The sequence below is a fragment of the Marmota flaviventris genome, chromosome 16 (genome assembly GCF_047511675.1).
Source record: "Marmota flaviventris isolate mMarFla1 chromosome 16, mMarFla1.hap1, whole genome shotgun sequence".
Lineage (NCBI taxonomy): Eukaryota > Metazoa > Chordata > Mammalia > Rodentia > Sciuridae > Marmota > Marmota flaviventris.
The window spans coordinates 21722870-21737381 of NC_092513.1; the positions used below are offsets into that span (position 1 = coordinate 21722870).

The 14512-nt window shown below is 34.8% G+C and overlaps 1 protein-coding gene across 1 annotated transcript in view; it reads right to left on the minus strand.

Annotated features, from left to right (window-relative positions):
- The window catches only part of Dcc (DCC netrin 1 receptor), a 1066901-nt gene that overhangs the window by 560726 nt on the left and 491663 nt on the right, over positions 1-14512 (minus strand). Inside the window, exon 3 of the mRNA XM_027949033.2 lies at positions 667-951. Coding sequence (XP_027804834.2) covers positions 667-951 — 285 coding nt within the window. The remainder of the gene's footprint in view (positions 1-666; positions 952-14512) is intronic.

Below are 14512 nucleotides of genomic sequence, written 5' to 3' on the forward strand. Positions count from 1 at the left end.
GGAGAGGACAACGAGGTCAGTCAAAAATTAACTGGAGAAGAGAACGAAAAAAGAAGAGATGCAAGGAAATAATGTTCCCTATCACAGTATGAATCACACTTTGTTGTGATCATTTCTATGTCTGTGTTCACCCAGAACCTCAATGGGCCAGGCTCTGTGTCAGTCTTATTCACTGCTATCTCCCTGGTGCTTTGCACAATGCTTCTCAGGAATGAGTGTGTAAATGAATGGGTAGATGATTGCTCAATATCAATTTAGGGATGATTCTTAGTCTCACTAATCCTGTCTTTCATCTTTTGGAAATGAGGATAGCAAAGGTCTCTCATTCTGTTATCAGAGAAAAATGAAACAATACACAAGAAATGATCAGGAATGGGCTCTACACAAAGCAGCATGCACTAAACATTAACAGGATGGGTAAATGAAAGAATGAATGAAACCAAAGTATAAACCTGGTTTTCCAGAAATTTCAACAAGACATGGAAAAATAATAACCGCTTTTGGTGTACCCTCATGGAGTGCCTCTGCGAGAAAAAAGAAATCATAAACTACAAACCCAATGCACACTCTAGAATATAAAGCAATCACAAGATATTTGAAGGAAAATTTGTTGTTTGACCTATTCCAGAGGATACATTCTGAAGGGAACAAAGAGCACTGAAATACCTGATAAAATCCTGACTTCTGCTTCATTTCCTGTTCTTGAGCTGGCTGGATTCCGGGCTGTGCATCGATAGATGCCAATGTCCCCTGGTTGAAGTCTGCTGATTTGTAATGCTCCAGAGGGCAAGACCACCACCCTGGAGTCTCCCGGCATTGGAGTGAGGTCTTGTTGATTTTTCTGCCAGTGTATGGTTGGCATGGGCTCCCCAATGACTTCACACTTGAGGAGCACTGTGTCTCCCATGAACGCAGTGACAGATTCTGTCTGGGAAAGGAATCTCAGAGGTCCTAAGGGCAAAACAAAGAAGAAGGGATAAATCTTTCTGATGAGGCACAATAATCATCAATAAAAATAATAGCACTTTGAATTTTTATGAAAATTATATCTTATAATGGATCTTCTCATATCCTATCTATCTCATTTGCTCCTCATATGTTACCACATCAGGTATCCGATGCTACAGGTAGGTTCCATGGCTAAAAAATTATGAAGATGTTTTCACTTATCTCTACTTGCTTGTTTTTTTTTATTATTTTTTGAAAAATACACAGAGCAGGTTAAGACCATTTTAATTTTACAGATAAGGAAATTGAGGCTCAGAGAAATGAATTTCAACACACTAGTTATTATATGGCAATCCTACAAACAGGACCTTGTTCTGAATCCTGTACTATGCTCTTCTAGTTACCCAACTTTGAACAAAGTGCTGTGCAGTCATGGGAATTCATGAAGGACTGGCCATACAGCATAACCTATGGAAGTTTCAAGAAGGATGTGTAATATTAACTGCCAATTATAAGAACAGAGAACAATTGTTTATGTGTACACTGCTTAAGGTTAATAATCACCAGTATTGCCAGATATGTTTACAGTGGATTGAAATTAGAAGAGTATGTTTTTTTTTATTGTTTTGGCTGGACACCTATTATTTATGCATCCTTTGGTAACCTGTTTCATTTCTTGAGCTATAAAAATGGAATAATAGCTAACTCACATGACCGCTATGATGTTCATATGAAATAATATATGAAAAATGATACATTCTTACAGACAGAAAATTAAGGGAGAAATAGAAAAGAAACTGGCTACTAAGCCTAAGCATGGCAAGAATCTTTCTCCATCATGTTAGTATACAGAAAGGGCAAAAGATATTGCCATATTACCCTCTTGAACCCCTTTTATGGACATCTGTGAACCTACTCCTTTGACTATGAAAACCTTCATTACTTTTTGATGATTGCAACCAAACACATTTACATAAATCATATTATCATTGGTAAATCATTGGCAATTCTATTTTCTAGAGCTTATGGTACCTGATAATTTTAAATCTATGATTCTTTTTTATTCATCACAGTTATATTTTGATATTTCCAACTTCATTTTAATCTTGCTGGTACTGTTTCCATTGTACGTACATTTCATAGTATAACTTGATTTCATCCATCAATTTCAAGTTTGTATCAAGTTTTACTAATTACATTTTATGTTATTGTGGTATTTATTTTATAGATTTACTTTAATTATGTCAAAATTTCCCAAGTCTGGGCTTAAATGAGTCAGAAAGTTTTGATTTCTTCTATCAACATTTAGTCGATAACAAACTCTATTGTGTTCCATTTTAACTACTGTTTGTTTGAACTTGGGTCCATTAATTCTCCAAACCTAATTTCCCTATAAACTGATAAAAATTTTGCTGGGGACAGAAAGACAAACATAAAATGGCCTGGGTCAAACCACATTGTAATTTAATATGAGAAGCAATAAGAAATATTATAGAGAATTTTCTTTCCCTAGGTGAACGTAGAATTTCATGTTTCATGCAGTGATCAGAGTCTTTGAACCATAACTGTATCCAAAAGTATAAAATTACATTAGTATCACATGTGGAATGCTGAAGGCTGCCATCATTATATCAATACCTGCATAAATCAAGTCTAAATCCTGAAGATGCAATATTAAGGTATTTTTTAAGAAGAATGATTGATGCAAGAACCTTAATATTGATACAAATTTTAATGTATCAACTGAAATGTAGTCAACATATATAGGCACTAAATACTGATATGATTCCAAAACAGACTCTGTAATTCGGATCCGCTGAGCTACCTGGGTCAACAATACAGATACAACTACAGAGGGCGCCAGTCACTTGCCTAACTCCATTCTTTTCTTTGATTATCAGAAGAACTAATCTATACCTTGGCTAGACCTACTGACTAAGAGAAAAACAAAATGAATTTGCTATACCCTGGCTCATCGTTCAAAGTCCAATTTCTAGGTTGTTTGCAGTATATGGTTTAAGTCTGTTCAAAAGAAAAGGAAAACATATGTTAATCTACTACTGATATTTAAACAGGGGATGGTTTGCACATACTACACACAGCAAAACTGGAAAAAATAATGGCAGATGTAAGGTTTATGACAGACAACAAATTACAAATTTCTGACTTTTTATTTGATAGTTTTCTTTTTCATCTTCATCCCTGTGAGTTTTTTTTTAATTTTGTAGTGAATTAAATAAAATTGAGAATAATTTTCCCATACCCAAAAAGTTATATATTTCATAACTGTATGGCAGAATAAAATATTTTAGGTATTTTGATAAAGAATAAATATTCATATATATGGTTCTTGACCACAAATTGGGTAAATTTAAAACATTTATTTTATATCTGACTATCTGTAGCATTCAAAAATGGACTTTCAAATAAATTCTAGAGCATAGACTGAAATATAAAGAAGTAGTTCATATAATATTCAACAATCGTCTCCCTATGTAAATTTCATCTGGCTAGAAGAAACATACACAAGGCACGAGATTGAATATTAATATAATTAGACTTAATGGAACTGGCTCTTTCTCTGCATGTTTATTCAATATGCACTCTATGGTGATTTCAGATCTTAATAAACTAGGGTCAGAACTGTATCCTATTTAAAAGCTAACAATGCAATGTGTGCAGTACACAATGCAACTTTCAAATAGTCGATTATTTGTCATAATGGAAAATTTAAAAAGTGATTTGTAGACTTTCCTATTTTCCTTCTACAAATTAAACTCTTCACAACAAAAGAAGTAACCTAAGTTTACAAGACCGTATGTGGTTTGAATTAACAGTCCCAACACAGGGTTAAATTTTAGCACTGACATATCATGAAGGTGTCACAAACCACCAAGTCTCAAAAGAAGAATTTATAGGCTATCAGCTTAGTGCTGCATTTCATTGCATCAGTATGGACATTTAGTAATGAATATTAGTTTCAATTTAACTCATAAGAATAAAATATATTTAGAAGAGTCATTTAATGCTCTAATCTAATACCAATGATTCTTGTTCTTCATACAGGTATAAATTTAAGTAGTTCATAATGAAAAAAGTAGTTCTCTGATCAGCAGAGAACTCATCAGAACATGTTGGATCCATTGCAACCAATTTCCTACCTCTCTTTACTCAAAGAAAGTTCAAACACTGTCAAAACATCAGTGTTCCTAAATCACCTACATTTTTGCTTTGCTCAAAACTAATGTTCCCCAAATTTTCTGGTATTATCTTATCCCCCCAAGGCTGGGTTTTATTTAATTATATACCCAGGAATCTAGAACAATGTACCTTTCAGGGTCATCTTAACTTTTGCAAAATAATTCTCAGATATATTTAACTTACCTAGACCCTTTTAAACATGGCTTCCTCTGGACTGCACTTCTCATAGTGCTTCCTCTAAAAAGGCACACCCCCACCCCTAACATCTACTTATGAAATCTGCAGTTACTTTCAAGGTATTGAATAAAAAAACAAACAACAACAAAAAAAAATCACCATTTTCCTAGCCTTGCTGGAAATCATCTCTTTACCTTTTAAATTTTTATTGTGCTCATAATTTACAGATACTATAACAGAGTCTATAAATAAAAGTCTGAAAAGTGTTTGCATGTTTGTGTTGTTTTCTGCATTTTATTTCCACGGGGTATAGCAAATATTTAAGGAAAGAAAACAACATACATAAATATTTGTTGAGAGTCTATGTGACTCTAAATATTTTGAAAAAAAAATTCACATTTTGAAAATTGGGTTTGAATTCAGACTCTATAACTTCCCAACACACATTGGCATACACCTAGTGCCAGATTACCTGTGGTCATTTTCCCACTTCACCTTTTCTTTAGCTGGATGACTTTGGGCAGGCCTCAGTTTTATAATATCACTACTCCAAAACCCTTTATAAATTAACTCATTTAATCGTGAAGACAATTCTATATTTAATTTTGCAGTGTTGGGGATTAAACCCAGGATTTTGTACATGCTAGGCAAATACTATGCCCCTGAATTACACCCCAGGCTCAGGACAATTTTTTAAGTATTATGATTATCTCTACCTTCTCTATATAACTGGTATGAAAGCAAAACTCTTCCAAATGAGTACACTGTGGTATGATTATCTAAAAAATATTTAGTGCTGAATTATTATACTTTTTAAAAGACCTTATTTCTTCAATCTAGGTGAAAGTGCCTCACAGAGAATTCCTTATATATGTCAAGATTCTCTATTCTAGCTCCCCTGGCAGCAGCTCAGAACTAGGTAAACCATTTAGTGAATAGAGCAGGCTCTCTGTAATTATAAATTTCACTTCCATATTCTCAATCAAGTACAGATTGAAAATATTCAGGAAAAAGAATTGTACTGAGAAGGTCCACATGTACTGAATATGTACAGATTTCTTTCTTGTCATGATTATTTAAACAATACAGTGTAACAACTATTCACATAGCATTTATACTGCATTAGGTGTTATAAATTAAAGTATTTGGGAAGATATGTGTAGGTTCCATGCAAATACTATGCCATTTCATAGAAGGGACTTGAACATTTTGATTTTTTTTAACTGAAGGTGTGTCCTGGAGACAATCTCCTGCACATTCAGAAAGACAACTATAGGATTCTCCCTACATGGAATTCCTCATTTTCAACCTGAAGCACCACACTGTTAAAAACAGTACATAACCTATTTTGGTACTCTCAGAGGGCTTCCATCTTAAGAGGTCAAGATTGTTGCATGTAAGGACGGTAGTCCAGGTTCCTATCCTCATACCTAGCCTGGCCAAGGATGCCATTGCAATATTAAATCTAGGGACAATCAGTATCACACATGAGTCAACTTGCGGGTTTAGACATTATCTGCTCTTCCATGTGTTAACAAAGTAGGAACCTATTAATAATGGTGAACTATAAAAAGAAAATAACATTTTGCTTTACATATGGAAAAATCAGACACATATGGAAGCTCCATTTCATCACCTGCTCTGGAAGTGATAAACACAGACATTTTTAATTCCAATTTTATAAGTAACTAATACATGCTAAAAGTGCCTGGGCTTTGGCATCAGAAATTTTATTGATGTCAACAATACGAATTATAATTATACAGTAAGCATTAAATGTTGTTAGCAAGAGATATAGACATTATGAGATTACTGTGGAGGAACAGGCTCACCCTGTTTATTTTGATTTCTTTAAAGAATCCCTCATTTATTATCTTATACTATTTTAACACTAAAATGATTCATTGTCTATGTTTCTTTGTTAAATGCTGCTTAAATTCTATCAAATACCATAATACCAATTTATTTCTAGAACACTAACCAACTTTTACTCTTCTTATCCCTTTGGTAGCACCATCCTTAAATATCTGGGATTTAACAGCACCCATTCAGCATCAGATTCTCCCCTCCCACAGAGGTCTCCCTGAATCCAGATAAAACCAGTTACTCCTATAATAAGTCTCCTTTGTACCACTTTCTTCCATTGTTATTAATTAATGGTGGAATATACTTTATATCTATCTTCCTGGCTAACTGGTAAGTTCTATAAAAGCAGGGTTCAGTTTTAATTACCCTGGACTATGAACACTTTAGCACAATGAATGACAAATAATTGGTCATCAAATATTTGTTGAATGGAAAAATATGTCTTATTTTTAGGATAGTCAGTTCACACAAAATTCCAGCCCCAGCCACTGGGAAGTCTAAGAGAGACAGCAATAAGTAAGGAGGAATAAAAGGTGAGAGGGAGAAAGCACTCATTTCCTCAGGACAAGTGAATGAGCTGAGGCTAATATTCAGACTCAAGTTTCCCCAACCTTAGAGCCTTTCATTTGAAGAGACTAGGGAATGGGGTCTATGCCTAATGCATGTATGAAAATGTGACCTAAATCTCGTAAGTTTAAATTGAGAACAGTAGATAGTTTGAACAAAATTTTCCATTCCTCTTTCAAATCAGTGTTCCGAGGAACAAAGTTATCATAGGTATAAGGGCCAGCCTCCATCCCCTGGGACAGCTTGGGCAATAGCCACCATTCTCCTTCAGACCAATACAAATGTCCTCAGATCCAAGGCATAACCAAAATGTTTGCTGTCACCAAGGCAGGAGAAATGTTAATAGCAAAAACAGCAAACATTTTTCACTTGAGTTTTTCTTTTATGATGCTAAAAAAGAGAGAGGGAGAAAGAGGTAAAAAAAAATCACTATAGCAATGAATGAAAAGCTACAAAATCTGGAGGGACTTCAATAGTGTTAGGCTTTTGGAATTAAAATAAGGAGAACAATAATTTATCCCTCTGCTTCCAACCATGCATACATGCACCACACAGACTAAGAAAAATCTTCCCATCAGATCTAGGCAGAAAGAAAGTTGGAATATCTTAGACTTGCACTTTCATTCATTCAATTCTAAATGAATTTGGATTTCAAGCGAAAGTGGAAACAAAGAATTTCTCAGTCCAGGTTTTTGCCAAGACTCACAGTTTCTAGAAAGGCCTCTCCTCCACCCATGCACCCCAGAATGGGCTTCTTTTCTTCTTTTAAATTCTAATCTGAAAATGGCATATTCTTCTGATTTGCCCTCTAGCCTTGTTGGCAGACTATCAGGATCCACATCTTCTCCTATGGAAGGTCTAATTATTAAGTAATTAAAGTCCATTTAATAAAAAGAGATTTATCAATTGGGGGACAGACCTTGGGGTTGGAAACATGCCTTGATTTTAAATATTCAGCAATGTGCTAATATTCTGCAACCGCCAGAGGAGAACTGCTATAAATGCTTTGTTTGCTCCAAATTAAAGCCTGGAGGTTAAGTCCCTTCGAAGCCAGACTTAGTTTGCCCCTGTTTAATTGCAGAATTAGCTGAAGGGCAGAGAACATTGTAAGCCAAAGAGAAGTTCTCTAGATTGAGTTCTTCTCAAAAAGCAGCCAAAGACAAAAAAAAAAAAAAAAAAAAAGGTATTTACAGAATTTGTCAGAAGCTCATTTCTGCCTCTATACCCCATGTCCCTCTGGAGGATGTCATTTTCCTTCATTTTTTTACTATTTTTTTTGCTTCATTTTTATTGGCAAAATTATAGGTTTCTAGGTGGTTGGCTAAAGAGCATATACTTGAACGTGGACTTCATAATGTGAGTCCAGGAAGTGTGCCTCAGGGGTGCCAGTCACATTCACCTAGTGTGTGACCTTGCAAGAAACAACCATGTGGTCAATTAGTTGAAACAGGAGAAATGTGAAGGAAAAGGAAAATAGTGTAGGCAAATTACACATAGTTTATCAGTTGAGCTCTGCAAGGTTAGCAGCACACATTGAACGCATCTCTAAGGCCACAAATAGTCAAGATGCAATGTCTTGGAGTCTTTCTTATGCTCATCTTTTAAGATTTTTCCTACATAACATGCTCTGAAGAACAGCTGGCCCTGACCCAGATCCTTGAAGCAATTGAAGACTGACTATTCATAAGACCTAGAAGCAGGCAGTCATTTTGGGGACTCCACTAGTCCTGATGACCAAGAGCTAGTTTGCACGATGGTTTTTCGTGATCTCACCTTGCAGCCTTGCCAGATTCTGCCTTATTTGCCCTTTGAATCCAAAGAATAATTCCAGATTATCCCAAATCATCCCTCTTATAAAATCCTCAGGGTGATGGTGTCATTATAAGAATTAGGAAAGCATGCACACTCTGAAGGATGGATTTTATAATGGATCAGCTGTATCCAGAGATGGTTTTGAGAACTCACCAAATTTTCCCGGCTGTGGTTATCAAGTATGAACTCTACTCAGGTACTCATGGCCTTAGTCTTCTTGATTTCATCATCAGCAATAAGACAAGCATGAGTCATCTTGACCCATCTGCATCTTTCATTACCTTCAGAGTCAGGGAGTTTTGGGAAGAATTGTTTTATGTAGCATTTTAATAAGTTCCCTTTCATCCATCTGAGTTATTATAAAATATCTCTTCCCAGCACAAAATTAAATAATGAAGAGCTTTACCACCTCTTCCTCAAACTCATATGGTATTGTCTTCCTGGATATAGATCTTTCATAAAATATAATGAAATTATAGAGAACATCAATGCCATTATTCTATATGAAAGTTAGACTGGAATCCGTACAGATGGAACCACACAGTCAACCCCATATAGTGACAACTGCCTTTTACCTTAGTGTGCTGTCATATCTCTGACAACTAAATCAGACCCGTTACCTATGTGTATGCAAGGTGTCAAGCAGAAAGTCAAATTGATGAAAACCAATAATGAATTGTCTATTTGCCTTAAGACTTTCTATAGTAATTTTTAAAGGGCAAACTTTGAAAATAGAAAAAAGCACTTCAGCTAATCAAAAACTGTAAATATAAACCAAAATGATATAACACTTTAGCCTATCATCAGGACTGCAGACCTTTCTAAATGATAATTAACTATGCTTCTGAAAGTGTGAATTGATACATTGCTTTTGAAAAGTGATTTGGCAATGTGCATCATTAAAAATTTAAGCCAGTAATTTCACTCCTAGGAATCTATCCACACCAATATGAAGAAAAATTATACATATATATGTATATATATATATATGAAATTTAGTGCAATATATTCAATATATTTAAAATACTGAAAAATAGAAAATTGGTTAATTAAACAATTGTTAATTGTTAAGCAAGTTCTGGTACATCAGTGTATATAACATTATACAACCATAGGAAAGTATGTTAAACACTATTAAAAGTGAAGGAAAATGGTGTATCTCATTTTTTTTCTAAAATAAGCATATTTTTTAAAAATACAAAAACAAACTTTCTAAAGGACTTAACACTCCATTCAATGCATTATATTTAGAGCAAATTGCGAGCAACTCTTCATGAGCATATTGATTTCCTGAAGAGATGTTTGCCTCCATAAGCTTTGACAATAACTTTATTTTCATTCTCTCCTTTGCAGATAAGTTTCTTATTACAAAAACCTGAGCCTGGTTTATAATCAATAGTAATGAATAATTTTACAGAATTCAGGCTCAGGCTTTCCATCAAGCTTAAATCTTACCATGCATGGCTAATGAACGGTCACAACAAAATCGTGAAAGTTGAGTATGAATGCAGCTGGTATTTGTTGGGCCTACTTGTAATTGCACATAACTGAAGGCAGGCAGATCATCCAAATAACAGAAAGAAAACTCCTAAAATTGGTATAATAGGCGCTGGGGTTGTGGCTCAGTGGCAGAGCTCTTGCCTCCCACATGTGAGGCCCTGGGTTCGATCCTCAGCAGCACATAAAAATAAATAAACAATAAAGATATTGTGTACATCTATAACTAAAAAAATGATATAATATTCTCTTTGACATTTTGCCTTCCATAATTTATCTAGATTATCCTGCCAAGTACCCCTATCAGCACCAATGATATTACCTCCTGAGAATTTCCAGGTCATTCATTCATTCATTCAGTCAGTCAGTCAGTCAAAGTGATGGCTAATTTTATGTTACAGGGACTGGGCCATGGGCAACCAGACACTTGGCTAAATATTACTTATTGTTATTTTGGATGTGTTTATGAGAATGTTTCTGGGTGACATTAACATTTGAATCAGTAAACTCAGCAAGGCAGAATGTCCTCTGCTATGTGGATGGGTCTCACCCAAATCATTGAAGGCCTTCATAGGACAAAGAGACAGAATGAGAGAGAATCTCTTTCTGTGCCTGATGATATATTAGCTGGGCACTGGTCAGTTCCTGCCTTTGGACTCTGACTGAGTCTTCTTGATCTCTAGCTAGACAACTACAGATAATAAAACCTCCTTAACAGAACTGAATCAATTAGGCTCCATAAGAGAACTGAATCAATTCCTTACAATAAATCTGTCTCTCTCTCTGACAGTCTCTATGTATGTATGTGTCTTTAATCAACAAATACAGATATATAGATTGACCTTCCTCAAAGCAAAAATGTTCCAAAATTCAAAATGTTTTAAGCATTTGATATGCCACATGGAAATACTCACACCATGAAACACACAATTATTTTTTAAAAAATTGTATAAAACTACCTTCAAGCTATGTGCATAAGATATATGAAACATAAATGAATTTTGTGATTGGACTTGTGCCCCATCCCTAAGACACCTCATTATTTATAAGAAAATATCCCAAGATCTTAAAAATTCTAAAATCTAAAAGACTTTGGGTCTCAAGCATTTTGAATAAGGGATACTCAATCTGTTCATCCAAGTGTCCAAGTGTGTGTTTGTGTTTGTTCTATTATTGATCTCTTTCTCCAGAGAGAACCCACACTAATATTTATCGGGCATCTAATACATGTCAGGCTAAATCCTAATTGAGGAATACCATAATGAATAGTAGTAGTTTCTTTTCTCAGAGAATTCACAGTCTGGTAGGAAAAGGAAATAATTAAGAATAATGCCCTGTGATTAACAGTGAAAAATACCGAGGGAGCAGAGTAAGGATGATGCTCAGAGATGCTTATGAGAAACAAAAAAATTAGGAAAGAGATCCTGAAATGGTAGATATGAATTGATCTTCAATAACAAAAAGGTATTCCTTTGAACCAAGGGTCAAGAGACTATTCTAGACAGAGAAACAACATGTGCAAAAACCATGAATCCAATTCCATAAATATATTTGGAGATAGTAAATAATTCAGTGAATGATCTTTAAGCTCATCTTGTTCTATCCCATAAAGACTTCTTGAATTTTATCAAAGGCAGGGGTTTTATCAAATTCTGGAGGCTATAATCCCTGTACTACTTCCTAGGTACACAATGGCACTCAATAAATATTGACTAACCTCTATATTACTGAACCAATAATTGTTAACTTTATGTTTCTGTTATATTAGAATAAGAGGTCATATCATGCTATATAATGTGACAGTATTTCATGGCAGTTATATTAACATAGAATTTCTGTTCAGGAAATGACTCACTCATCTGGTTTTAGGGATGCCAGAATAACAGTATGAAATTCAACCCAGCATGTTTTCTAAGCTAAACATTACAAAGACCCAATTGTAGGAAAGTCCATAAGGAGAAAAATTTGACCTGAAATAATATCATTAGTTTCAAAGGTCATGGAAATAAGAGTTGTTGGGTTATGATTACTTCAAATTTTGAAATTGTTTTCAAAACAATAAAATTATCTTCTGTCCATCTTTTAACCAAGTGCAAATTTTTTCTTATTACCAGTAGCACCAATTGAATATATACTAGGAACTATGTAAGATATAATAGTGTAAGTTATAGCTTTCACATAGCTGTAAATGGCTCAGCTAAAATTTTCTGCAAATATTTTTTTACTCTAAATTGATTTGGTAAGGGCTAACCTACCTATAATATGAACATATTTTTCCCCCTTTGAAAGCATGTGCCTGAGTTCTATCTCCAGAACTTTTAGACAAAGACGACAGAAAAGAGAAAACTACATGAAATAAGTTTTCAATACACAGAGGGAGCAGGGAGAGGAATATCAGCTCCAAGCCTTAATTTCAGTACATAATTCAATATACTTAATTTGATATACTTAAGATTTGCATCAAATATTCTAAAGGAGCCCCAAATTTTCCCCTCATAATTTTAGTATTTTTTTTTCCTTCCCACGAAATCCATCTTATAATATGAGAAGAAACCCAGGTGGAAATATTTTTTTAATTTAAAACCTCTGGTAAATCTGTATAACTTAAATTCAGATTCAGAAGTGCCTACTCAGGGGGAAAGTGTAACTAATAAAATGCATTTATATGTTGCACTTTTGCACAACAAAAATGGAAAAACTAAAACATTTCTATTTAACTGCATATATATCATGTGATTTTTTTTATTTTTTGAGTATCAGGAATTTAACCCAGGAGTACTTCACTAATAAGCCACATCAACAGCCATTTTTATTTTTGAAACAGGGTCCTGCTAAATTGATTGGAACTTCACTAAGTTGCTGGGGTTGACCTTGAACTTTTTAGCCTCCTGAGTCACTGGTATTACAGGTATGTACCACCATACCTGGCACCATGTAATTTCCAAACTTATGTATTCAGAACCTGAGGAAAATCAAACTATTTTAAAAAACAATTTTGGTAGTTTGATGCAGACTCACCAATTGTAGCTGACATAATGATTCATTCACTAGCTGAGCTGTGCATCAAACTTACTTGTATCAAAGTCCACCATATGAGCCAGAAGGGATCATTGACTCAGCACATCTGTTTGTGTGCTCGCTCTCCAAGCAATCATTTGGCAGAGGAAGTAAAAGCTGGAGAACAGTAAACCTTCCTTTGAAAATCTTCCAATAGTGGGGACACTGTCCCAGGCCCAATTCTGTTGTATGATCCCGGGTCTAAGGACAATGATGGAGAAAGGGTACATCTGAGAAGGCCAAGCTAGATTTTTGCCTTGGTTCCAAGACAGCCAGAACTGAGCTGTAGGTGTGTGTGGTGTGAAGTACACTAATTCTTTAGACAGGTTTAACCCTAAAGTTTCAGAGTACTCATACCATTTTTTTAAATAGAATCAACAACAATATTGTTTCCAAGTTTATGTATAATCTTTTCTAATGTTAATATACATAAACTTTTCTTACAAAAAATTAAAGTATTAAGAAGCATTTCTTTAAAAATAAAAAAAGCATTATTCATCAGAGAGAACAGAGAAGTGGGCAAAGAGAAACAGGGCAGAACACTAAACTGGAGATGTGGGCAGGGTAAAATATTCAGGTGCCATACACCATCTTAGAAAGTTTGCATTTTATGTCAACTACAATTGCATGTTATTGAGAGACTTTCAACAAGGGAATGACTATCAGATTAGTTTCTGCAGGATAATTTTTGCTCCTGTGCAGAGAACAGTTGGAAGGTGTGATGGTGAATTCAAGAGTAGAAACAGAAAACTCACACAAAAAGTTAACAATAGTCAATGTGAAAGGAAATACGGCATCAGGCAATGAGGCAGCAGTGTGAACAGGGAAAAGGAGAGAGCCTAGGTGTCTTCTGAGTTATGATCCACTGGGCCTGTTGGGTGTGGCTTATGTAGGAGAGGGATAGGACATAAATGAACCTGGACCTCCAAATGAAATTTTTAGGCTGTGATTTTGCTTAGGTTTTATGGGTAAGTGTGGTGAGATGGGCAACAGCAAGAATAAGACACACAAGGAAAAGCTGTTGTATCAAAAATTGAGCAGGAGTAAATGATCAAGTACATTACTGGACCTCAATCTCTAAATCTCAAAAAGCAAATGACTAGAGATATTGACCCTCAAGAAGATCCCTTCATATATAAAATTATGTAATTTTGTGCTTCAACAACATGATATATAGTCATATCTTATATTGTAGCCCTCCATTATTTAACCAAACTATTGTAATAGATACACAGAAACTGAAGATACAGACAAAATTGAAAATTCACCATCACTGTCCTGGTGGAGCGTCCAGTCTAGCAGAAAATGCAGCATTTATCTTGAGGGCTCATGACAGAAGAAACTAAAAATAAGCTTGGAAATTATGGTAAGAAAGGAGTTAATACAC